The sequence below is a fragment of the Lissotriton vulgaris genome, chromosome 4_1 (assembly GCF_964263255.1).
Source record: "Lissotriton vulgaris chromosome 4_1, aLisVul1.2, whole genome shotgun sequence".
NCBI classification, from domain to species: domain Eukaryota; kingdom Metazoa; phylum Chordata; class Amphibia; order Caudata; family Salamandridae; genus Lissotriton; species Lissotriton vulgaris.
Window position 1 is genome coordinate 1,616,041,222 of NC_141691.1, and position 24,971 is coordinate 1,616,066,192.

Here is a 24,971-nt window from a genome sequence, read left to right on the forward strand (position 1 = left end):
CTTGTTCAGGGTAGCTGATACCAAACTGGGGGCATTTTGGGAAGACGGGGGTGTCTCGATCATTTCTTACTGTTTGGGGTATGGGGACAATTTGGAATGGGGATGGTTGTATTACCACAGACATATTTTATCATAGAAGCCACTGACAAATAGTTCCCTGGCTGTGGGTCAAATTTAGGGAACCTCAGTCGTCTTACCTGTCCCTTTCCTATTGGCCAATTTAAATTTCATCCATATTTAGCAGAAAAGGAGAGGTAGTAACGTGGTACCGATACAATTTTATTTAGGACAAATTTGTGCAAATACTTGTGGTATTTGGGGCCAATCAGGAGGTGCACCAGGTTCGTCAATTAGGTGCCAGTCGCTAGGAAGAGGGAAAGTGTGGAGGGGTGAAAGAGTGAGAGAGAGAGAGAGAGAGAGAGAGAGAGAGAGAGAGAGAGAGAGAGAGAGAGAGAGAGAGAGAGAGAGAGAGAGAGAGAGAGAGAGAGAGAGAGAGAGAGAGACAATAGGCCAAACAGTACACGTGGGACATGGAGAATGACCGTGTATTGTTTGGGCTATTCAGTGCTTTACCCAACGTTAGACGTTTCGGGTCTGTGTTAGGATGTAGAAAGCATGCAGTTTTGGGACAGAAGAGCATTAGATCTGGTACAAAAAGGTCGTGCATTGGGTAGGGCGTCCTTTTTGTGTCGTCTTGCAGCGGTAGTCCGTTTTCATGCATCGGGCGTGACGTGGTTCCAGATCCCTTACGATACTCTAATCGGGATTTCTAAGGTAACCTGTAGAGGAAAAAGGAGGGAAAGGGGGAGGTGTGGGGAAAACATTCGAACACATCAAATGTACGGGTACAAAAGTCCTTTACTTACCGCATACTCGTACTTATCTCTTCGGGATATAATCCCCTAGGGTTTTGGTTTCCGAAAGTCAAGGGGCGGGCAATGTGGTAGGTGGTTCATGGGGAGGTTCGAGGATGGCATTAAGGATCGTGTGTAGAGAAACGCTTAAAAAGGAATCAGAGGTGCCTAGCGTGAGGTACCCGGTTTTGTAGATGTATCCGGCCTTCGGGATCCTTAAATCATTCCCAAAGCTGTGAGGTTCTAAGGCATATCAGTTCTTCGTTTAACCCGGTACCTTAGTACCTTCGACCACCATATCTTAATAACATTTTATCAATCACCCCGCTTTACTTTACCCATTCTCAGAAGTCGAGGTCCTTCTTCATACGTTAGTTCCTGAGCTTAGTCGCATATTTTGGAGGCAACGTATCATACCTGGGATCCGATCATCAATCTGGGGCCGAACAACCATTTCTCGGATAACCTTTAAAAAAGAGCAGAACAGTTGCGCACAGAAAAACCCTCCCTCCGATACCCGCATTTACAAAAATATGCGATGTCTATTCATAGTTCTTAAGACCTTTATTTATATAATCGTTCAGTACGTAAAATGTGAGAGCACAATCATAATTTGGCCTGACATGTCGTCGATGGAAGCACATGCAGTAGGGGGTTATTTTGTAGCACAAGAACATGTAAAAAAAGGCCTAATTTATTATTTGCAAGTAACTAAAAACATTTCATTGCGTGACGAGGGAATCAGGGGCATTTCAGTTCATAAATGGAAACACAATCAAGCTCATCGGAATCACATTTTCCTAGATGTAAACCGTGGGTGTGCATCATAAGCGACGTTATGTACCAGTTACAATAAATATCAAAAATAAATCGTTCATTGAAATCAACATTTTTACGGAACCCCTTCTCGAACGTTCGCCAAGTGAACCCTCCTCCCTTTCCCATTGAGTGCACAATGGTTCGTATATATATCTTAGTACATCAAGTTTCATTAGTTAAGGAACACCACGAGGCGTCCGTTAGTTTCCATTGACACCGGCGCCATTTTGGGCGAGACCGGTTTAGTCCGGAAGTAGCACCAGAGGAAAAATATCCTCGACGATTGGCGGTTGGACCAGGGTCCCTTTCGGCAGTTCAAAAGAAACTGTGCTAACAGAGGGGCTGGTGGCGTGGACCGTCAATCAAGAGAGGGAGGGGGTAGAGTCTTTCTTACCGGGTCATGTTGATGTTCAGCCGGAACTTGCTTGAGTTCGTTAGCCCATAATGTTCCTGGGTGGTTCAGACGGAAGCTGATGCAGACACGAGAGCACCGCCATCTTGTTGCTGTGCCGTGGTTATTTCATTTGAGATCAATGCAGCTGTTCCTCACCGGAAGCCTGAAGGGGCTGAGGGCTCTTGGGACTTTGGTAGAATCTTCAAAGTCGAGGGGACGTTTGTCGATGGTGGGGGCTTGCGCCCAGGTGGGCAAGTGCCCGAGTTGCAATTTCGGACAAAGTTACTCCAGCGGCCTAGACCCGCCTTTCGAGGGCCCAGACGCCATTTTGAGACCCTGTGGCAGCCACCTTTGTCGTATCCATCAGGAGTGGAAGAAACTTCTTGTGATGGCGAAGGACAGAGCATCATGCTGCTGGAGCAGGACATTTTGGTTCGGGGCGCCAGGGTGCAGCGGTGGAGCCTTCATCTGGGGAGGTGAGGGAGGCTCGTCCGTGCCGCCTTCCTCTCCCGGCGCATCCTACGCCGTCCCTTGGAATCAGGGGCGCACATGATGACCACCCTACACCCCTGATTCCGACTCTTGGGGGACCACTGTACATCCGGTGCTCCGTAAATATGCCCGTCGGACATTGTGTGTCCTGTACTATGCAAGTATACCAGACGGGTCTTGTATGTCCTGTGCTAAGGAAATATACCAGTCGGGTATTATGTGTCCTGTGCAGCGTAGGTATATAGCCGTCGTCCGGCTGGAGGACATCGGCGCTGGACCAGGGCAGGGAAGCCTCCTACCTGTGGAGGTGGAAGAGGCTCGTCCGCGTCGCCTCTTCCTCCCTGCCCACCCTGCATCCGTTCGATGGAGAGATTCGTGATGGCCGGACCAGGAGATACGAGGGAGGGGGTCATTTGCAGCCGCCCCCTCCCTACTCGCGGCCCGGGGGACGCCATCCCTGGAAGGGTAGTATGGAAAGACCATTTCACTGCCTGCTTGGTGGAGCCTCCAGGACCTTCTCGCCGGCGATCTCTTTTTGGCTCATGGCTGCTGGCAGGCCCCGCCCCACACGTGCTATGTGTTTCGGATGGGCGGGACCATCGAACTGTTACATTTCGAGGACTTCCGGAGTGAGCATAATATGTTTTGTATTTTTCCTATTAGTCAAGTTTGTTTTTTAGAGAGTTCTACTAGTTATTCTATTTACTGTTGGTTGTGTGTTTTCTTTACCATAATTAAATCCTAAGTTATATAATAGACGCTTGGCTTCCTTGAGTCTTTTCTCTAACGGGGGGTTGTTTACACTGGCCTGCAGTTGTGTTTGCTTTTCAGAGTGGGGGAGCAACAGAGAGCAATCAGTCCCAGAACTCTAACATGTCGTTAAAATTGGTCTGACGAAATCTGTGCCATCGAGCATAATCAAACGGGGTGGTTCTGTCTGTCCTGTCCGCACTAGTCTGATTGGTTTTTATTTCGCGCCTTTTCCCTTTTTGTCGGCCTGTCCTTTCTGTCGACCCTCCGTTCTTACCTATGCTCTGCAAAGTCGGGCATTGGGCTTTCCAGTGCCCGAGGCATTTACAGAAAGCACATTGGTTCTGTTTTAAATCTATTCGTCCTGTGCGCAGTGTCGGGGGATTACCTTCAGGTCGTTGTGTTCCGGGGTTGACTTGTCGGCACACCCCTTTACACCGTTCTCTTTTCATATCTACTCCTCGGGACTGTGCCATCGCTGGCCCTTCTCTTTGCCTACTAGACGTTTGGAGGGTTGTCCGTCGTGTCCCTTCACCTTTCCTAAATTCGTCGCCTTCCCTTCGTCGTGTGGCTTCTTTGCTCCACATACCGAGACTATCGAGCATAATAGGTGTTGTTTCATTCCTACGAAGGGCTATTTCTACCATTTCTATTTTGTCAAGATCAAAGGATCCTCTCAGTGGCCACTGACTTTCTCGATCCTTTTTCGTATATTTATGCCACAGCTCACTATAGGCTATAGCGATCAATCCATGCTTCATGAACATGTCCTTATTAGGGGTGCCTTCCAGCGGAGCCGGATGGTTCATCTCTAATAAGCGGTCCGGGTAAAACAGGCTACTAACCAGTGGGGAGAAGACAGGCATGACGGATCACAATGGGATAATAGTCAGCACTACCTATCTTATCACTGCGCGCAAAGACTAGACAGAATATTTCTATTCTACGTTGTTTGCACGTAGTGAATACCTCATGAACCAATCTTGAGCAATCAATGTTAGGTCAAAAATAAAAAATCAATATGGTCAATGGGGAGAATAAGTAGGCTCGCAAAGGTTCGCGTCACCTACCCTTTCACTATCTGTAAAGAGGGGACCTATTTTTCCCTGTTTGCAGACAGAGAATCTCCAGAAAACAATCTATAACAGTTAATCAATGGGGGGAAGGGGCAATTGTTCAGTGGGGGAGAAAGATAGGTCCGACGGGTGCGTACCTATCCTTCGCTGTTTATAAAGGGAGAGCCTGTTGTTTCTCCGTTTGCAGACAGCGAATCTCCAATAAATTAACAAAAAGTAATACTAGTATTTTCTCAACAATTATCAATCACTTTCAATTATCTATCACTTTTGCAATTCGTCGTGTTTACACGACCTTACCCGGACCGCATGGACAGTTTCTTGTCTTCCGAATCCAGCGCCCGATCGTCCTCTTCTCTTCGTACTTCTCGTGGCACTCCTGATGGTTCCCAGTCAGGACCGCAGATCACTCGAGAGAGGTCTGTTCGGAACCAGTGAAGTTCGGATGATCGGCTGTCAGACGAGGGTCTATCGGACAGGGTACCTTCCGATCGTTGCAGTCGTTCACTCTGTCGTCAGGACCTCTCCCACTGGATCCACGAGTCGCTGATGGGCCCCACGTTTGGGACGCCAATTGTAAAAAAGGGTTCCAAAGACAACCAGTAACCAAAGACCCTTTTTATGTTGCCCGGCGGTATCGCCTCTATGACCCACCAAGGTTAATCAATGAAGAAGCAGGCGCTGGAGACTGGAAGGCAGGAAACGAGGATTTTATTCTCTCCGGAGGAGAACACATCAATTCAGACAGCAAGTATCGTCACGAGGTGCTCTAACCACATCTCTGAGGCCTGGCCTCTTATACTAGGGTTTATGACCTTTATTGCACATAACACATTCTCGCAACACATTGATAGTTTGAAAGAACATCCTCGGAATCTCCCCTTCAGGCCCGTTCCCACATACATTTACAGTAGGATTTCCCACCCCGGTCACAACAGGTGATGGTTGTCGCACAGCAGGGCATTCTGCCGATTCACGGAATGCATGGGGTTGATCGGATCTCATGGGGTGGGGGCTTTGATCGATTCGGGGGTCTTTTGATGGGGAGGGGAAGCTTCCTACTGTACGGGGTAATAAACAGTATCCGCAGGGCCAGGTGGCGGCCTGGGAACAAGGAAGATAAACGGGGACACAGGAAAAAGGGGTTTGCATCAAAAGGATCTGAGGCCATGAAAGGAATGAGGGGAGGTGTCGCGCTGGGAACAGGATGGGATTCTGTGGTGAAGCTGCGCTGAAGGGGGGTTTATGATCCAAGGCATGAGAGAGCGGGGGTTGTCAGTGTGCGGGGGGGATGCTTGCGAGGTTAAGAGAGAGAGAGAGACGCGCTGGCTATCAGCGAGGGGCAGGGAGGCCATGGTGTTCAAAATGGCTGCCGCTTGCGCGCACGAATGGGCTTGAAAAGGGGGCAAGATGGCGCCGATAATGTTCACCATGTTTGTATCAATTTTCCACATTAGGTTAATTATAAATAATCTATTGGCTGTCCATCTCATGTCCACTCTCACAAATCCATGTTTCCTCCGCTATCAGATAAGAAGAATACTATTCTATTCATTGCTCATGAATAAGAGCGAAGATTCCCTGATGGAAAAGGAAAAGCTACTAATTTGTAATCCTACTTCAAAATGAGCTGCACCCCGAGGGAGTTTGAGCTGCATCCCAACAAAAGTGATTCTGAGTAGCCTGAAGAGAGGAGTAACTCCTCAAATAAATGTGCTTGTATGACCTACAGAAAATGATGTTGTTAAACATGCTTATTCATCATATCGGTGATTAAATGTTTTTATATCACTTGCCAAATGATCTCCTCTCCTATAGTAAGACTATAAACCCCTATGTCATCTTTCCGGGAACTGCTGAATGGCCTTTCTTAATTGGTAAGCTTTCCATTTGCACAAATGTACTTAAGTACCCTACATAATCATTCTTGGAAAATATTTTTTTTAGTTGCCACACACCACCCAAGGATTAGCAAGATTCAAGTTCTGTGTTCTTGTTTATGTGTAAGTAAGATTTCCTTCCCTCCTGACATGCAGATCTACTGCAGCTCACGGGATAACCAATCCATTGAAATTACTTAAGGTTATACATGGTTCTCACAGATGCCATATTCTCAAATGGCAACCTCAAATTCTACCTATAGATCGCCTTCAAAACAGTGCAATGAACAGGGACAATCTTGCTGCTGTTGAGACATCTTTAGTCTATTAGGCTTCTTTTCTCGCTTGCCAGGTGCTTCTTTTTTACTCTTTCTGCTTGTATATATGTACCTTCAGTATTTATGAAGAGAAAGGTTTGAAGGTATGGGAAGGTGAAGGATTTGTCAAGAGGCGGGGAAAGGAAATTTGGCCCAGGCATTGTAGGAACCATTCATGCACCTGGCATCCAAATGCCTTTTTTCTGTAAAAAACCTGCTGCAGTCCTGTACCATGCCAGCAGGAACAACTCATGAGTCTGATGGAAGAGGGGCTTGTTATTTATACAGGTGCCACTATGGCAACTACATTTCACTTAATACTAATATTCAGCTTTTTTACTCTTTTATCAATTCACCCCCACACAGGTGTTCTTTGCTAGTATGTTATTCACTAACATTTTGCTCAAATGTCTATTAAAGTTTTTTAAATGCATTTTAAGATTAGAGATCTTAATTAAATGCGTTTTATTTATGACCGCTTGATTCTAAAATATTTACTGACTCTATGGCGTTGTTTCTGATCAGCAGATAATTGGAATGGTTGAATGAATTGATGCAGTTTTACATTTTCAAAGCACTACTTGGAAGTTCTTATGTGATACTCCGTTGTTGTTGTATAACCATATAAGTCAACTCCTTGTGCATGAATTCCTTCACATGACATACCAAATGTATTTGGAGTTAATGTGGTGGCTGTTTGAAATAAAACTTTTTTTTTAATCAAGGTTGCTGCAAGAGTTGTTGAAGCATCAAGAATGCCACCGGTGGTGCAATGTGATGAAACTAAAAATGACATCGCAGCGGAAAGCAAAATTAATTGTGAGAAAAAGAAAAGGTTTGTGTTTAATGATATTTAAGTTGCAATAGCTATCTTGGTGCATAGCACAATTTCAATTGAACCAAAAACTGCATAGTTGTATGTTTACTTTATCTAAATTAAGTTTTTCTTAGAGGAATCCATGCTGTGATGTAAATTGACTTTTTCTGAGAGAACTAAATCCTCTAACTTGTGTGCACTTAAACGACATTTGAAAAACTAGTTCACATGTTTCTTCACCTAAATATAATTTTATTTCTGTATGATATCTAAATAAAACGAGCTAAATTGAGAGTTGCCAGTTATTGTGAATGTTGGGCAGCAGACTGGTTTTAGACCTATAGAGATATAATTGTGATTTCTTCTATGGCACCTCAGGTGCCCCTTAGTCTCGGGAGCTAGCTAAACAATGAGTGTCCTGCTTCATCCCTATCATTACATTGAAAAATCTATTGACATTTAATTTTGAAGAGTGAATTCTTAATTGTTTTTGGAATACAGCAAGCTGTGGATATCCCACTAGAGTGCTGCAAAGAGTTCCACTGTCATCTTGTATAGCAACTCTTTGTACAGCCTCCATTTTGTCCATTTAAAGGACGATAAATTGACCCTTTTTAAAAATAACTTTTAATTGTGCAATGTTTTGCAAAGAGTTTTTTGTGTTATCAAAAGGATTTTGGATTATTATTGAATTAGATTTTGTCACAAGGCACAATGCATTGTTCCAAAGCATCAGAACGTTCTTTATTTTCTTCTACAGACAAGATTTAAAGGGTAACAAGTAGTCCAATTTGGCTCCATTATAAATCTCAATCATAGTCTGGTGTTCCTCAGATAAGAACACTTCCATCCATTATTAATCCAAAACCATAATCAAAACCAGCATGCCCTTAGGCACCTATGAATGCATTATGAATGCAGCTGATAAAGACTGCAACAAATACTCTTAACTTTGGTCAACGTTAGAATCCTATGTACTAATCTTGTCTATTTTGCAATTTTGGGAAAAAAGGTCTGGGCATGGAGTAACCCACTACTCCAACATTTTATCTTTAGTGCATTCAAGTAAGGTGTATGTGATACTTAGTTTTCCAAAAATTTAAAAAAATTCCCTGAAATTTTGTGTAACTAGATTTTCTTTTTTGCCCTTGAAAATCGAATGCAATTGTGTTCAAAAGTTATGTGATACTCAGGAGACTGGTATTAGGAGAAAATGTCCCCCACAAGAAATGTCAGCCCTAGTGAAACATTTTCTTTACCAACAAGTCTCTTGCAAAATATTGTAAAACTTTGTATGCTCAAAATTCATGGAATTTCACATAGAGCAAAATGTATTGAGTTTTGCGAATGAGGACATTTCACAAGCATAACGAAAATTTTACACAAACATTGGTCGCCCACAAACTTTGATTTATGTGTAAGTTGTCATAAACTCTCTTGAGTTGTACATCAGCCTAATGTCAGAGCATATATATATGATCTACCTAAAGAGACTCACAATGCCATAGAACAGGACTTATATAGGCTTTAAACATTAATAGCGTTAAAGAAGATTTCTGCATCAGTCTACAAATTAGAGTTGGGCTGGCTGTAGAGACCTCTTACATCAACTCAGTAATGTATCTAGTTTCTGTAATGTATAATGAAATGGTCAGGTTGTATTGGGTTTGGGGCTGTTGTCCCAGTTTACAAATGCATTATTTTACATACACAGTCTTCTTTAATGTTATTCCGAAACTCCCAGAAAGATCATTCGCTCTGCCATGTTAGAAATGTTAGTATGTGTTGTGTCACAAACGTGCATTCCAGAGTATATGCCCTTAGATTTTATTTTTACCTAATATCCTGCTCAGTTTTCAACATATTAAATGGCCCATTTCATTGTTTTATTGTGAGCTGAAATGTACAGTCTTCATACTCTGAATATTAATTTTGTGCTTTACTTTTACTGTAGGTGTAGCAGTGATTATGTCTCAACCTCTAATTTAAAAAAAGATAGATATTTAATTGAAAAGAAAGATACAGATGATAACGAAAGCAAAGATGTACAATATTTGAGGAACAACAAAAAAAGGCTGCATACAGCTCAGTAAGTGCTGTTTTTCTTTGTCCACTTGTTATGTTGTTGTCAGAATTTCAACACTAAATTATCTTTTGTGGTTAGTATTATTTCTACTGTATGCAAAGCTAAATTTAGGGTAAACCTCATCACTGCATGTCTGTAAAAAATTTGCATATTTATCTGAGTTTTATAAGTAGACTATGACAGATTTTGACTACTTAGATAAGATTTGAGACAGATATTACCTATAGAAAGGTAATAGAAAGCAAGGTGGTAAAAGTGTGAGAGCAGATGTAGAATAAAGAGAATAAAGATGGAAAGAGCACGAGAAGCGGGTGTGGAGTGGTAGCTATGGTAGCAAAGATTGGAAGAAGAGGAAGGTGACTTGGCATTGTAAACTTAGTGATTATGTGGAATTTGTTTTGCCTCCCTTCAATTATGAAACCTATAGCAATAAAAACAGGGTCATTTCTTATTTACATTTCTCTCCTTTGTTTTTGAACATTTCTTAGTTAAAATTACATTCATAAACCATGACGAAATGGGACACTCCTTTATGTGGCGGATACATCTGTAAAATATTCTCGGGCACCTCACTGGATCTGCAGATTTTTTCAGTAATACTCCTGTGCTCCAGTAGGTGGCATCATATGCGTCTGTGGTGATTTCATACCACAGCAGAAGTGATGTGGTAGACCACATATAAGCTTCACTCTGAATGCTGCTGTCAGTTCCACTTTCCGCACCTTTCAACATAGATCTGACCTCTTCTTCTACCTTGGTCGATTTTGTGATGACTCCAGACATTACCACAGACCGTGTGCCAGGGAAGATGTCACACTTGTAACTGGGATGCTCGATTTCACAAGGTTGATGCAGATCAAGTCCCTATCCTGCTTATAATCTTCTGTTGATTCAACGTCTAAAAAGTGTCATCAGGAAAGAAAGCAAAGCTGGACTTGTCTCCATCCAGCCACTCAAAGTCTGTTGAGAAATCGCTAGAGTACTGCTCAAAGTGACCAGCATCTTCTGACTCAGAGCCAGTTCTGAGTTTTGTCCTAGGACACCCTGTATTTCCCTTGCTGTTGTTGATCCCAAAACTAACTGCAGCCTTCAAGGAAGCAGTGCTGGGAATTTTCCAGATGCTACTGACTTCCTCTGGCATGCATTGGGGACCACAAAGCCCCAGGGCCCCCAATTGAACATCCACAGGTGGGACTCTTTGGCGCGGACTGCCATCTCAGAATCCGTACTGAAGCCAGTCCAGACTTCCACACCTGTGTTAAGTTTTAACCGGGTGAACCCATAAAACTACCCGGCCTGGGTCAATAGTACAGTACGTTCGAGAAATGGTCGTGAGACCTCACTTCAAGGTTTCAAGGATTAAGAGAGAGACCCAGTCCAAGATTGATTCCACCCTGCATCGGGAGATTCATTTCCCTGTGTGCAAGCTTTTTTAGCAAAAGTCCAAGGAGCCTTTGAGTGCCTTACAAGGATCGTCCATTGACAGTCTTTCCTATCACAAGTGCTCCTTACACAACCCTGTCCTGATCAAGACCCCACAGTGAGGAACAAATCACCCTCCTTCCACCAGGGGTCGAAATGTAGACCATCTACTGCATATTAACTAACTCATAGAATCAGAACAGGCTAATGAGTATATACCTATGAGTTATGTACATATGGGAACTGTAGACCTATATTAGGCTGCATAGGTTTTATTGTATATAATAGTTATTGTGCCTATGTTACTATACCATTACCCTGTCCCTCACTCACCAATTCACCCCCATTACCCAAATACCCTCCTTTTTTAGGTCTCGGCTAGCGTAAGACTGCGCACATGTGCAGTCTCGCTAGAGAGACTTAATGGCATAGAGTGAGTTTCACTAGCGAGGTTAAGCCCTGCCCCTCTTCTCCATTGGCTGGCCTCCTAAATGGTGGCCAGCCATTGGAGAAGAGGTCCCAGTGATGTTCTTCTTTCTCTTTTAGCCCCGTCCTTTTCAGACTGGGTTCCTTGCCTTCCTTCTGCTGTAAAAGATTTTTTATCTTTATGGGGCCTGCTCCATAAAGATTAGAAACATTTTACAGCAGAAGGAAGTCGGGGGAAGAGAAAAGTCTACGTCAACAACCTCTTTCTCCTCCCCTGTCCTCGTTTAAAGCTCCCCCTGCTCGCTGCTCCTCCTCCTCCCTCGTGTCCCCTCCCCTGTTTCCCGTCTTCCTTTCCTTCCTTGCTCCTGTTACCTCGCCCACCGTGCTCGCTCTCCTCCCTTGGCTCCGCTATTTACCTCCTATCCGTCCTCTCCTCCCTATATTGGTTGGTTTTGCCCCGTGTTTCGATCTGTATAATCCATCGTCATTCTCTTTGCATGTCAGCCGAAGGGTTACAAAAACCCAGGAGAAGGTGTCATGGGGGATACTCCACATGTTTCCGCAACCTCATCGGACACGAATTGTCCTGTGGTCCCAGGGTTCCTGCGGGAGTGGTGGTGGGACAGAAGAACAATAAATCCAGCGCTAGGGAAAGGCGGTGCTACCGGCCACGACTCGTGCAGGCACCGGCTGCTTGACGGGCAGCCGCTTGGATTCACAACGTTGGGTGTGAGTACGAGGGGTCAGAGACTACTTTGTTGACATTTAATTGGGTGCACTGTCGGCCGAAATGGTTCTGAGAAATATGTAGTCTCCTCCATTTTCCATGTGGCTGGTAGTTTTAGGCTTGCGTTCATAAGCGCATGTTTTTTGCAGCCTGGTGACTCGCAGCAGGGTGGCCTCGTCCAGGGAGGCGTATGAGACCTGCGGGGTGCTACGCTGGCGGGCCGGGGCTGGTCAGCGAATAGGTATGTTTCCTGTGTGCCGGATCGAGCAACTCCTCTCTGGAAAGGCGGCAGTGGTGGAGGTGGCCCAGGCTGGCCCCACTGGGCGGTCGCTCCATGCACATGTAGCCGTTCATCTCCCGGCCGGGGGTGGGGGTGTCTCAGCCACAGACTCCCGGGTGCTGCTGCGGTGGTGGTGTTGCAGGGCCCCAGCGCGCAGACAAGGTCGCCCGGCGTCTACAGGGCTTGAGCTGTACTCGTCCAAGGACATGAAGCCGGCGTCGCTGGGAGTACAGGAGGTGGAGGCGCCGCAGCTGGATGGTCAAGGTGCGGCGCTGCTCTCCGAGCCTTGCCTGCTGCTGCTGGAGCACAGGCTGATCGGGCTGGCAGAGTGTGGTGAGCGGGGAACTGGCATTGACATGGAGCGGCTGTGCTGCAAGGCTCCAGGGGGCAGCAGACGACCAGCATGCGAGGTCCCGCCATGGTGTTGGAGCGGCTCAGATGTGTCTTCAGGGCCCCAGGGCTCAGTATAACCGCCTGGTCCCCTCGCTGGCTGTGCGCAGGGAGCGCTGGCGGGTGGCGTGGCATAGAAAGAAGAGTTGTGCGTGTCTGGCGGGCCGGCAGCCCCGTCAGGCTGGGCGGCGGGTGGCTGTGGGTGTGTCGCCGGGGAGCCAGCACGCTGATGGTGGTCAACTGGCTCTCGCTGCGCGGGCGAAACTCTTGTCCCAGCAGAAAAAACATTGGCAAAGCCCGTAGGCCTCACCGACATAAGAGCTATTGGCTTTGTCAATGTGATTTTTTTAGCCATGTTGTACAGTGTGGCTCTGTGTTTGTGTGGCTCTGTATTTGTGTGGCTCTGTGTTTGTGTGGCTCTGTGTTTGTGTGGCTCTGTGTTTGTGTGGCTCTGTGTTTGTGTGGCTCTGTGTTTGTGTGGCTCTGTGTGTGTGTGGCTCTGTGTGTGTGTGTGAGTGGCTGTGTGTGTGGCTCTGTATGTGTGTGTGTGGCTTTGTGTGTGGCTCTGTGTGTGTGTGTGTGGCTCTGTGTGTGGCTGTGTGTGTGTGTGTGGCTCTGTGTGTGTGGCTCTGTGTGTGTGTGTGTGGCTCTGTGTGTGTAGGGCTCTGTGTGTGTAGGGCTCTGTGTGTGTAGGGCTCTGTGTGTGTGGGGCTCTGTGTGTGAGTGGCTCTGTGTGTGAGTGGCTCTGTGTGTGAGTGGCTCTGTGTGTGAGTGGCTCTGTGTGTGAGTGGCTCTGTGTGTGAGTGGCTCTGTGTGTGAGTGGCTCTGTGTGTGAGTGGCTCTGTGTGTGAGTGGCTCTGTGTGTGAGTGGCTCTGTGTTTGTGTGATTCAGAAAAGGGGGTGGTGATGGACAGAGTTTCTGAATTAAGCAGAATACTCCTACCCAGTCAACAGATCAGGGCTTGATCCATCACCGTTTTTTAGCTCACTGCACCATCCCAGCTCAGAACCTGGCTACATGCAAATTAGTCTGTCCCTGTCCCAGTGCATCATGGGAACAGGGCAAACCAAACTACCAAGCCAATTCTTTCACTGGGAAGGAAACAAGCTTCCGGGGACCGGTTTCTGGCATTACAGCCGTCATCGGCCCGGCTTGCTTGAATCCTGATGGTGCAATGAGCAAGGGACTCACATCTGAGCATACCCTTCCACGCTTATGGTGGACAAAACGATTCAGAAAAGGGGGTGGTGATGGACAGAGTTTCTGAATTAAGCAGAATACTCCTACCCAGTCAACAGATCAGGGCTTGATCCATCACCGTTTTTTAGCTCACTGCACCATCCCATAAGATGAGGGTCAGTGGTCACTAACTTCCAAAGCCGGTCTGGTTTAGCGATATTATTGAGTTCGCCTCCGCCCAGTTTGTCAGCTCCTCTAGTATAGTGCCCGCAAAGTATTTTGCTTGATTGCCTATTAGAGCTACTAGGCGATAGTTATTGGGCTCAGCCTTGTCACCTTTTTTTATGGACTGGCACTATTGTTGAGACCTTCCATGATTCCGGTATTCTGTTAAGCCGTCTGACTTCCAGAAATAGAAATTGCAGGATATCAGCCCAGTCTTCACTCTTTGCTTTAAACAGGGCACGTGGAATTCCGTTCGGTCCCGGAGCCCCTCCCTTCCTCCCTTTGGCAATCTGGTTTTTGATTAAGAGAGGCAGAGAGAGGTTATCAGTGCCTGATGGTCTGTTTTCTTTGTGTGGCTGCTCCTGCTCCCTCGCCAACGTTTTGCTTGCTCCAACTTGTTCTTCAGATGTCCAACGATTGGCCGTTTGAGTTCCAGCACTGTCTGTTTGGTTATTGAAGTGGGTAGTAAGGAATTTTACCCAGTTTACTTCTGAAATATATGTCCCAATACCCTTATGGCGTGGGTGGATAATCCCGTTCACAGTCTTCCAGAAGCGGACACTGTTGTTGCTGTTTGTATCGTGTGGAAGTTTTGCCCAAAGGTCCTTCTCATGCTCTCTGTTGATGTTCCATTTCAGAGTTTTAAATTTTGCCCTTTGAATATTCAAGGAGGCTCGTGCAGTGGCGTTCTCTGGGAGTCTTCTCAGCCTGTGCAGAGTTGTGTTTATTGATTTTTTGGATTGTTTTAACAGTAGTCTTTGAGCCTTCAAAATTTAGTTTCTTTTCCCATGCTCTCTGGGAGTTATTTTTTGTAGCAAAGGTTTCTGCATGTCGATCTAGTAACTTGCCAGTGAATTGTACCCAGTGATCTATTTTGTCTTCTGGGCTGAATGCTGGCGAATTGAAGAGTTGGATTGCTGCTTCGGCCTTAGAGTTTGTATTTTTATTGTACATTTGATCCTTCTTAAGTTGGAAGTAAAGATGGATCCCAAAGTTGCGTCCATGCTGATTGGTCTTGCTACAGTCGATGTGATTTGGAATTCCTGGGGGCGATGGTCGCTGTTGCCCTTACCCCCCATTGTATACCCAAATATATATGGAAAGAGTGCGAGAGTTGCAAAGGTGTAGTCCAATATTGAACTTGCCAATTGACATGCTTCTCTCCCTTTCCCCACCTGAATGTGACAGATATAGCAGGTGCATCGTAACTGGGTTGGAGAGGCCGACTTGAGGGAGTGGTGATCCGAAGCTTCTGATATCCAGTGAAGAGCCATCTCCCATATCAACCTTTTGGAGCTTCAAAGAATCCGACAATCAAAGGAAGGCTTGTGGAATTTTAGTTTGCGATCGGAACATCACCTGCGCCAGCTTGTCACCTATGTACTACGTACACGGCAGCCATTTTAGATATCATGGTCTCCCTGTCCACGATCGATCGCCAGCGCGCCCCTCTGACCCAGCAAGCATCCTCCGCGCACCCTGGCTCCCCCTCCCTCCCCCTCATGAGCATGACCCTTCTGCACGACCCTGTACTTGGGAGTCACGCCAGCGCCTGACCAACACCTCCTCTCCTCCCATGAATACCCCTCTGTTGATAAACCTTCCCTCAGCTCGATTGTCCACGCGGCATGAATACCACTCCTTTGATGACCCCTTCCCCGTGTCCAGCTGTCCACACAGGTCTGAGGCCATCGCCTAAGCCGGCAGATATCATTTACTGCCCCTTATTGTACGAGGTCGCTCTCCTTCAAAGGACCCTCTATTGATCCAGGCCTCCCCACCCCCTGTGATATGATCAGGCGCACACATCCTAAGACTCGACGGAACACTCAGCTGCGTGATGACCCCCTCCTCTTATCAGCAGGTTGGGGACCTCTATTGTGGGATATATAGGGGAGGGATTGACACGAGGATTGCGGGGATGTCTTTTTCTCTATGTCACAATGTTCTGATTGTAATAAAGAAAGGTCACATGCCGTAAACCAGTGTATAAGAGGCTAGGCCTCCGAGAGGCTGGGAGAGCACCTCGAGACGATACCTTGTTGTCCGATCTGATGTGTTCTGCTCCGTCGGAATAAACTTCTGTTTTCCTGCCTTCTGGTCTCCGGCGCCTGCCTCATTGCTTGGTAATTTGAATGGTACAAGGGCGGTTAGCGCCGGGCAAATCTTGAGAAAGGTCCTAGCCCTACCTTTTTCCACAATTGGCGTCCCAAAGCGTGGGGCCCATCAGCGACACGTGGATCCAGTGGGAGAGGTCCCGACGACAGAGTGAACGACTGCAACGATCGGGAAGAGCTCGTGTCCGATAGACCCTCGTCTGACAGCCGATCATCCGACCTTCACTAGTTCTGAACAGACCTCTCTCGAGTGATCTACGGTCCTGACTGGGAACCATCAGGAGTGCCACGAACATCACGAAGGAGAGAGGACGATCGGGCGCTGGATCCAGAGGACAGGAAACCGTCCATGCGGTCCGGGTAAGGTCGTGTAAACACGACGAATTGAGAAAAGATTGTTTTTGTTTGGATAATACTAGTATTACGCTTTGTTGAAACCTCTGGAGATTCGCTGTCTGCAAACGGAGAAAACAGGCTCTCTCTTTGCAAACAGTGAAGGATAGGTAACGCAGACTTTTGTCCCCGTTGTAATCCGTCGTGCCTATCTTCCTCCCCCACTGTTTCCCGAACTGTCGTTCGTGGATTATTGTCTGGAGATTCTCTTTCTGCAAACAGGGAAGAACAAGGTCTCTCTTTGCAGGGAGAGAAAGAGTAGGTAACGATAACTTTTCGTGCCCACTTATTCTCCCCACTGAATTGTTTTGATTGACCGATTATTCGGTATTGGTTCGTTTGAGGTATTCACCGCCGGCAAACAACGGAGAATAGAAATATTCTGTCTAGTCTTTGCCCGCCGTGATAAGATAGGTAGTGCAGACTTTTGTCCCCGTTGTAATCCGTCATGCCTATCTTCTCCCCACTGGTTGGTAGCCTGTTTAGCCCGGACCGCTTATTAGAGATGAACCATCCAGCTCCGCTGGAGGGCACCCCTAATAAGGACATGTTCACTAAGTATGGACTAGTCGCTATAGCTTACACTAAACTATGGCATAAATATACAAAAAAGAACCCTGAAAGTCAGTGGCCACTGATAGGTTCCTTTGACGATCATAAGATAAAAGCATTAGAAATAGCGCTCCAGAAGAATAAGACCACGCCCACTATGCTCGACAGTATCGGCATGTGGCGCAAAGAAACGGAACAACGAAAGAAAAGAGAAGAAGCAAAAATAGGGAAAGAATTACGAAAGGCAGCCCACCTAGCCGCAAAGCAACTAGAAGAGGAAATAAAAGAAAGAAAAGAAGCTACACAAAACCAAGAATCAGGGTCGACAGGCCAATGTCCTGTTAGGACCCCCTCTGCGCTCTACCCTGAATTACCCTCCAAACAGCGGGCGAACGATGAGTTACTATTAGGTCCCCCAATCATCTACATGCCCCCTCCATATGCTCCCAGCCAACAAAGCCTGCAAGCCCCAAGTGTGAGTGAAAGTGATCCTAGCGCTAGTGCACCGGCCCTCACGGCCTCCGCACCAGCCACATTAACAACTTCATCAGACGATCCCGAGGCTAGCAAACAATTACCAGCCAGACTAAATAGGTTGAGCAAAGATGAGCGGGATGGGATCGACAAAATAGCAAAGACATTAATAGAACGAAGGGAGAGCGAAGATTATGTAATGAACGTATATAATTCACATGCCGACAGCCACAGACGGCATTTCATCTTGCGATTCAGCTACTACACCCTGAATGCATATGAAGATAGGTATCAAAGTAAGGGTCCCGCTAAACTAACAACGCTGTATAGGAAGATTGATGTTGGAGATGGGACTGAATGTGAGATGACGGAGCTCTTCATGCAGATGCTTGAGGTCTTCCGCCACCTCACGGAACAGAAGCCAGAAGCCAAGGTTACCGTCCCTGAAACAACCTCGGTAGGAGTGGCCAATACTATGATGCCTATCAGAGAAGCGGCCCCTTACTGGATCCCGCCACGGGGCCAGGGAACGAGCGATGATATCAATAACGAAAATGCAAAAGGGAGGGTTGTGTACAATTGGGTTTACCAACCATGGGATCGACAGGATATCCTAACCTTCAAACAAACCCTGCCCGATTTAAGAAAGAACCCGACGGCATTTTATACCGAATTAGGCACTGCCTTGGGTTCGACCATAATGACTTTAGCGGACATTGACTTGTTCTTTGGGTTATGCCTGCCAGCTGACGTGTGGAAGCAAATCCGGAAGGCTGACCACGCGGATCTGTTTGGACATACCTGGGACCAACTCGGTAAACTAGATAGACAGCGAGAGCCAGGAAGGAAACCAGTGAAGGACATACTGGAACTCCCAGACAAACTAGTTCAGAAGTTAAAAACACTAGTCCCGGAAAGAAAGGTAGACTGGTCGATAGTCACGGCCTGTCGACAGAAACCCCAGGAAGATGTGTCAGAATACTTCTCCCGATTCGAGACAGTGTTCTCCGACTACAGTGGCCAAGACATGACCACCGCAACCGGACAGCACCTGTTTGTACAAAATTATGTAAAGGGCCTAACACAAGAAGTCTCCCAAAAACTGCAGACGAGTGAGAGTAGTTGGGGGGCCTCCAAACCCGCAGCTATCCTTCAGATGGCTCAGTATTACGAGCACCAAAAGAATGAGAATGATAGGGCGTCCGAGAAAAAGAAGAAAGATTTAAAGGAAAGGGTAATGATAGCCCAGATACAGGGGATAGCGGTAGGACGGGAACACCAAAGGGGGAACTACCAATCAACCACCCCCAGAGATCTACCTCCTAAAGATCACGCCCCGACATCCCACACTGGACGTAGAGACATTAGCAATGACCAATGCGCCTTCTGCAAAGGGTTCGGCCATTGGAAATCCCAGTGTCCGGTTTTGCTAGAAGTGAATAGAAATAGGGACTCCAGGGATGTGGCAGGTGGTCCGAGAAATAGAGTACAAGGACGAGGGAGCACCAACGACACCAACAATGACAGATCAGGGAGACTGAACACATTTGACCGTCCTCGACAGAACCAATATCAGCTGTCCGAAGGTGAGAATGCCCCCGATTTTGCATAGGACTGCCAGGGGCAAGGGAGGGATCCAGTCGAGCTCTGTGTTGACCAGCAAGGTCCTTATGTCACCGCTAAGGTCCTGGGTACAGAGTCTCCATTCTTGGTAGACACTGGGGCGACACGTAGTGTGTTATCAAAACGACTGATTCCAAGGGCACCCTTGTCTGGCTCACACATAACGTCGATAGGTTTCGATGGAGCGCCCTCCACTAACCCCCTGTCCGTACCTATTACCTTTGACCTAGAAAACAACACCACTGACGCGACATTCCTGCTTTCCTCCAACTCCCCTGACGCCATTATGGGCATTGACTTACTGAAACATTTTCGAGCTACCATTAGGTTTTCCCCAGATGGAATACGAGTCATCCTGTACGACAACCCAGACCTGCCCAGATCCCGTCCCCCACGACACATGTGCTCCATAACTGACGCTGACATGTCCTTGCTTGACACCCTGCCTCCGTACCTATGGGCCAAGAATGACTCTGATGTGGGGCGAATGATGATTGATCCTATTCACATAACTGTACGACAGGACGCTATGCTCCCGAAACTCCCACAATATCGGATATCCCCAGAGGGTGAGAAGGCACTGGTAGCGATCATTCAGTCTCTGGTAGATGCAGGAGTGGTTGAAGAGGTCTGCAACAGCCCAATCCTACCTATTGTTAAGAAACAAGGTGAAGGAGATGAGAAAGCGTACAGCTTCATCATCGACTTGCGAGAGATTAACAAAGTGGTTGTACCCCAATATCCTGTAGTCTCTGATATCACCACCATTTTGACCCTCATCCCGTCCACTGCCACCACCTTCACTGTTATCGACCTTAAGAACGCGTTTTTCTCTATCCCCATCCATCCAGACAGCCGTTATCTCTTCGGCTTCACTTTAAAATCCCGCTCGTACCGATTTTGTAGAGCTCCCCAGGGGTACACTGAAAGTCCCAGCATTTACAGCCAGGCCCTCAAAAGGCAGCTAGATGCCTTCCAGCTACCAGATGGAGTGGTGTTGATCCAATATGTTGACGATATCCTTTTGGCGGCCGACACCACCCCGCTTGCCACGACAGCCACTGTCCAACTCCTACACTTTCTTGCAGAAAATGGCCATAAAGTCTCCAAAAAAAGAAGTTGCAGTTCTACCAGCCACAAGTGACTTACCTAGGCCATCTTCTGTCCAAAGAAGGGAGGAAACTTACACCCGACCGAATCCGAACCATTCTAGACACCCCCGTCCCAAAAACACAAAAGCAGGTCCGCTCTTTGGTTGGCCTAACCTCTTTTTGCAGACAGTGGTTGCCTAATTACAGCCTCATTGTGAAGCCATTACTTGCCCTGCTGACCAAAGATGTCCCCTCCCCGCTTCCTTGGACCACTGAGTGTCAAGCCTCCTTTAAGGAATTACAATATGCACTCTGCTCAGCACCCGTCCTCGGAACCCCGGATTACTCCAAACCCTTCTCCCTCTTCACCCACGAAAGGGAGGGGTGTGCATTGTCTGTCCTAACGCAATCAATTGGTCCTAAGCAACGCCCTTGTGCCTACTTCTCCGCCACTCTTGATCCTGTAGCCAGAGCTTTGCCTGCCTGCCTTCGAGCAGTAGCTGCCGCTGCTGTCTCTATCCGCCAGAGCGAAGGAATTGTACTTTCCAACTCCCTCACTGTGCTAGTGCCCCATGCAGTCGACACCCTCTTGAACCAGACAAAGACCCAACACCTGACTAGCGCACGACTGACAGGGTACGAGTTGACTCTGCTTGCACCCCACATCACACTAAAGAGATGCACGACTTTGAATCCCGCCACATTGTTACCCCTGCCTGAAAATGACCCCGACATTCCTCCCATCCACGACTGTGTGACCCTCACGGACGAACAAACTAGAAGTAGGGTTGACCTCCGAGACACTGCTTTTACTGACCCCGATGGAGAGCTATGGGTAGACGGCTCATGCATCAAACTCCCAGATGGCACCACTTCAGCTGCCTATGCAGTAACGACAGCCCGAACAGTAGTTGAGACAGCCTGCATCACACAACGATCTGCCCAGGCAGCAGAGCTGATAGCCCTCACCCGAGCATGCATCATAGCCGCAGGGACCACCGCGAACGTATATACGGACAGCCAGTATGCCTTCGGAGTGGTCCACCATTTTGGGCTCCTGTGGAGGGAGAGGGGATTCCTGACGTCCCACGGCACCCCAATCCTCCACGGAGATCTAGTTTCCGCTCTGATTGAAGCAGTTCTCCTCCCCAAACGATTAGCGGTGATCAAATGTCAGGCACACAAAAGGGTAACAGACTTAGTCGGACAAGGGAATGCATTGGCCGACATCACTGCACGAACCACAGCTGAGAATAGGACAATGACACGCATGTATGTGACCAGGTCACAAGCAGAGAGATGGACTGACGCAAGGGAAATGATCAGAGACATCCAGTCGGCCAGCACCCCTCACGAGCTGACTAAGTGGGCAAGGGTGGGTTTGAAGGATGAGGAGGGCTGCTGGCGAACAAAAGATGCAAAGAGATGGTTGCTACCCGACTCATACCTGATCCCCATACTGACAATGGCACACTCCCCCGCACACATAGGATCTGCACCCATGATCGAACTCATTTCCAAAGTCTGGCACAACGACAAAATCCCTGACTCAGCCAGACGCCTAGTTCAGCAGTGCCTCATCTGTCTGCAACACAACCCCGGGAAAGGAACTGTGGTACCCCGGGGAGGGTTTGGAACCCCCAATCACCCCTTTGAGGTCCTTCAGATGGACTACATCCAATTAGAGAGATGCCAAAACCTGAAGTATGTACTAGTCATCGTATGTGCCTTCAGCAAATGGGTAGAGGCCTATCCAACCCGTGACAACACTGCCATGACTACTGCCAAAGTACTACTGAAAGAATTCTTCCCTCGCTATGGCCTTTGTCGAATTTTATGGAGCGACAATGGCCCCCACTTCATAGCTGAGGTTATCCAACTAATCCTAAAGGGGTTGGGGGTGAAGCAAAGGTTTCATGCGGTCTTCCACCCCCAATCCGCCGGTCTAGTGGAACGCCATAATGCCACACTGAAGCTGAAATTGTCAAAAATAGTGGCCACCACTGGACTTAACTGGCCGGATGCCCTCCCACTGGCCTTGTTATTGATGCGCTCCACTCCCACCAAGCACCATTTGACCCCTTACGAGGTCGTGTTTGGGCGACCGATGAATCTCTGGACTGCTCCCAAACCGACCTCCATTCATGACGTCCCAGACGTCCTACTATCTGATTATTTGTGCAAGTTAACTAAAACGTTGTCTGTCATTCATCAACAGGTGCAGCAGGCCATCCCCGATGCTTCCAGGGGCCCCGGCCATGACATCCAACCGGGAGATTTCGTGTTGATACGAAATTTCCAGCGGACCAAGAGTCTGGAACCGCGGTGGACGGGCCCCTGGCAAGTGCTGATTACCACCCGAACGGCGCTCCGAGTGGAGGGGAAGAAGCACTGGCTGCACGCACATCATTGCCGGAAGGTCTCTGCAAACCTGGCCACGACAGAAAACGTCAGCGCCCAAGAAGAGCTCCTGAGCAAAGACCGACCGATATTGGACTGTTATCCCGATACTGAGGTACTCGAACTTGCAAAATTCTCTGATCCCACTGTGCCATCCAGAGAAGGGTATTTCCTGCGTCGAAAGGAGGGAGTTTCGGCTAAGTAGGCCACGGACTAAGTTAAATCTCAGAACGGTGACCTAAACACAATCAAGGGTTACCGGGAGAGAAGCTGAACGAAGTCTGTGGTTCTGCCCACTACCGAGCCCCTTGAAGGTGATGGAAGCGCCAGATAAGAAGATGATGGAAGCAACAGGAAATACCCAGTATAGAAATCCAAAGACTGACAACCTGCACAAATCAAAGACAATCGCACTCTTCATTGTCTTCCTCTTCTGCCTCCTCCTCATGACCTCCTTCTGGATTCTGGAGGAAAGCACACCGGCTCATGAGGCATTGCTACCTATTGCACAGCCAACACCCCTGAAAGAGCATCACCTAATCTCTCTGTCGCCTCAGCTCCGAGAAAGGCGCAGGGAATTCTGGAATAATTCCTTCGTGCAACTGTTGCACCAACACAACCTTGCTGCAAATGCTACAAACTGCTGGATCTGCGGGTTGCTCCCACATGCCACAGGACACTCCATCCCCTTCATCCCTTCTCCCTTCTCAGTTCACGGCTCCTGCCTCGCCTGGTTGATCCTCATGCAAGAGAGCCACAAGGACAACGCCACCTCCAGCCGGACAGTGTCACACTTCTACTCTGGGTTCTGGCTGAACAGAACCGGAAAGACCCCTGCTGCCCTGTGTCCTGCGCTCGCAGGCGCCACCTTCCTCAAAGACATTCCAGCCAAAGAACGAGTCGAAGTACAGGTACTCCACAATCCAGCCAGAACCACCTTCTCTCATCTGCAAAAACAAACTACCGCCACCCTGACTGTGGCTCTGTCTGTTATCAATGTCACCGGTTTTGTGTGCCTAGAAGGCCAGGGAACGCAACTGGTGGGTCACAGCTCCTGCCGGATCACCAGAACATTGGACTCAGTTGACCCCCCTTCCTTTGTTGCTTCTCCGAACATGTACTTTGTGTGTGGCACCAAAGCTTACACCTGGCTCCCGAGAGGTTGGAAAGGTACCTGCTACATTGCCTTCATCCTTCCACCCACATATGTAGCCCCTTCCAACCACCACCGGCAGAGGCGTGCAGATGACATAGAACAAGCCGACTCCACTGGAGCTCAGTTCCTAGATGCAGCAAAGGGACTTGTTCCCCTGTGGGGCCCAATGGCAAACAGCCGTGCTATCCGACACCTGACCCAGGCAGTGGAAACAACGATCAACATCACGGCTGGCATCCTCGCCAACAACACTGCGGAGCTTCAGGCGGTCCGCCTTGTGACCCTCCAAAATCGTCTTGTCCTGGATGTGGTCCTAGCCGACCGAGGAGGAGCATGCCGCATCATCGGATCCAGCTGCTGCACCTACGTGCCAGACAACTCGCCTTCAGTCTACAAAGCCATTGAACACCTCCACAGACTTTCCTCAGAGGTTCACCAAGAACAGGAAGGATGGTCGCTTGGGAGCTGGTTTTGGGACACTTTGAAGAATTGGGGTTGGAAGTTGTTTTCCTTCGTGCTGATACCTGTTGTGATATTATGTGGGTGTTGCTTAGGTATCCAATGTCTGCCACCATTGTGCGGCCTCGTTTCTAACTGTATGTGCCCAAAGACTTTGGACTTCCGAAACGAGCACATGAGCCCCCTCTATGAAGTAGAAATACGTGGCCTTATGGGGATAAATCCAAACTGACAAGTTGGCGAGACATGTTAAAAGGGAGGACTGTGGAATTTTAGTTTGCGATCTGAACATCATCTGCGCCAGCTTGTCACCTATGTACTACGTACACGGCAGCCATTTTAGATATCATGGTCTCCCTGTCCACGATCGATCGCCAGCGCGCCCCTCTGACCCAGCAAGCATCCTCCGCGCACCCTGGCTCCCCCTCCCTCCCCCTCATGAGCATGACCCTTCTGCACGACCCTGTCCTTGGGAGTCACGCCAGCGCCTGACCAACACCTCCTCTCCTCCCATGAATACCCCTCTGTTGATAAACCTTCCCTCAGCTCGATTGTCCACGCGGCATGAATA

At 47.9% G+C, this 24,971-nt stretch overlaps 1 protein-coding gene across 1 annotated transcript in view; it reads left to right on the top strand.

Annotated features, from left to right (window-relative positions):
• TERF1 (telomeric repeat binding factor 1) overlaps window positions 1–24,971 on the top strand; it is a 337,355-nt gene that overhangs the window by 203,034 nt on the left and 109,350 nt on the right. The window contains exons 6-7 of the mRNA XM_086965882.1: window positions 7,308–7,417; window positions 9,354–9,488. Coding sequence (XP_086822008.1) covers window positions 7,308–7,417; window positions 9,354–9,488 — 245 coding nt within the window. The remainder of the gene's footprint in view (window positions 1–7,307; window positions 7,418–9,353; window positions 9,489–24,971) is intronic.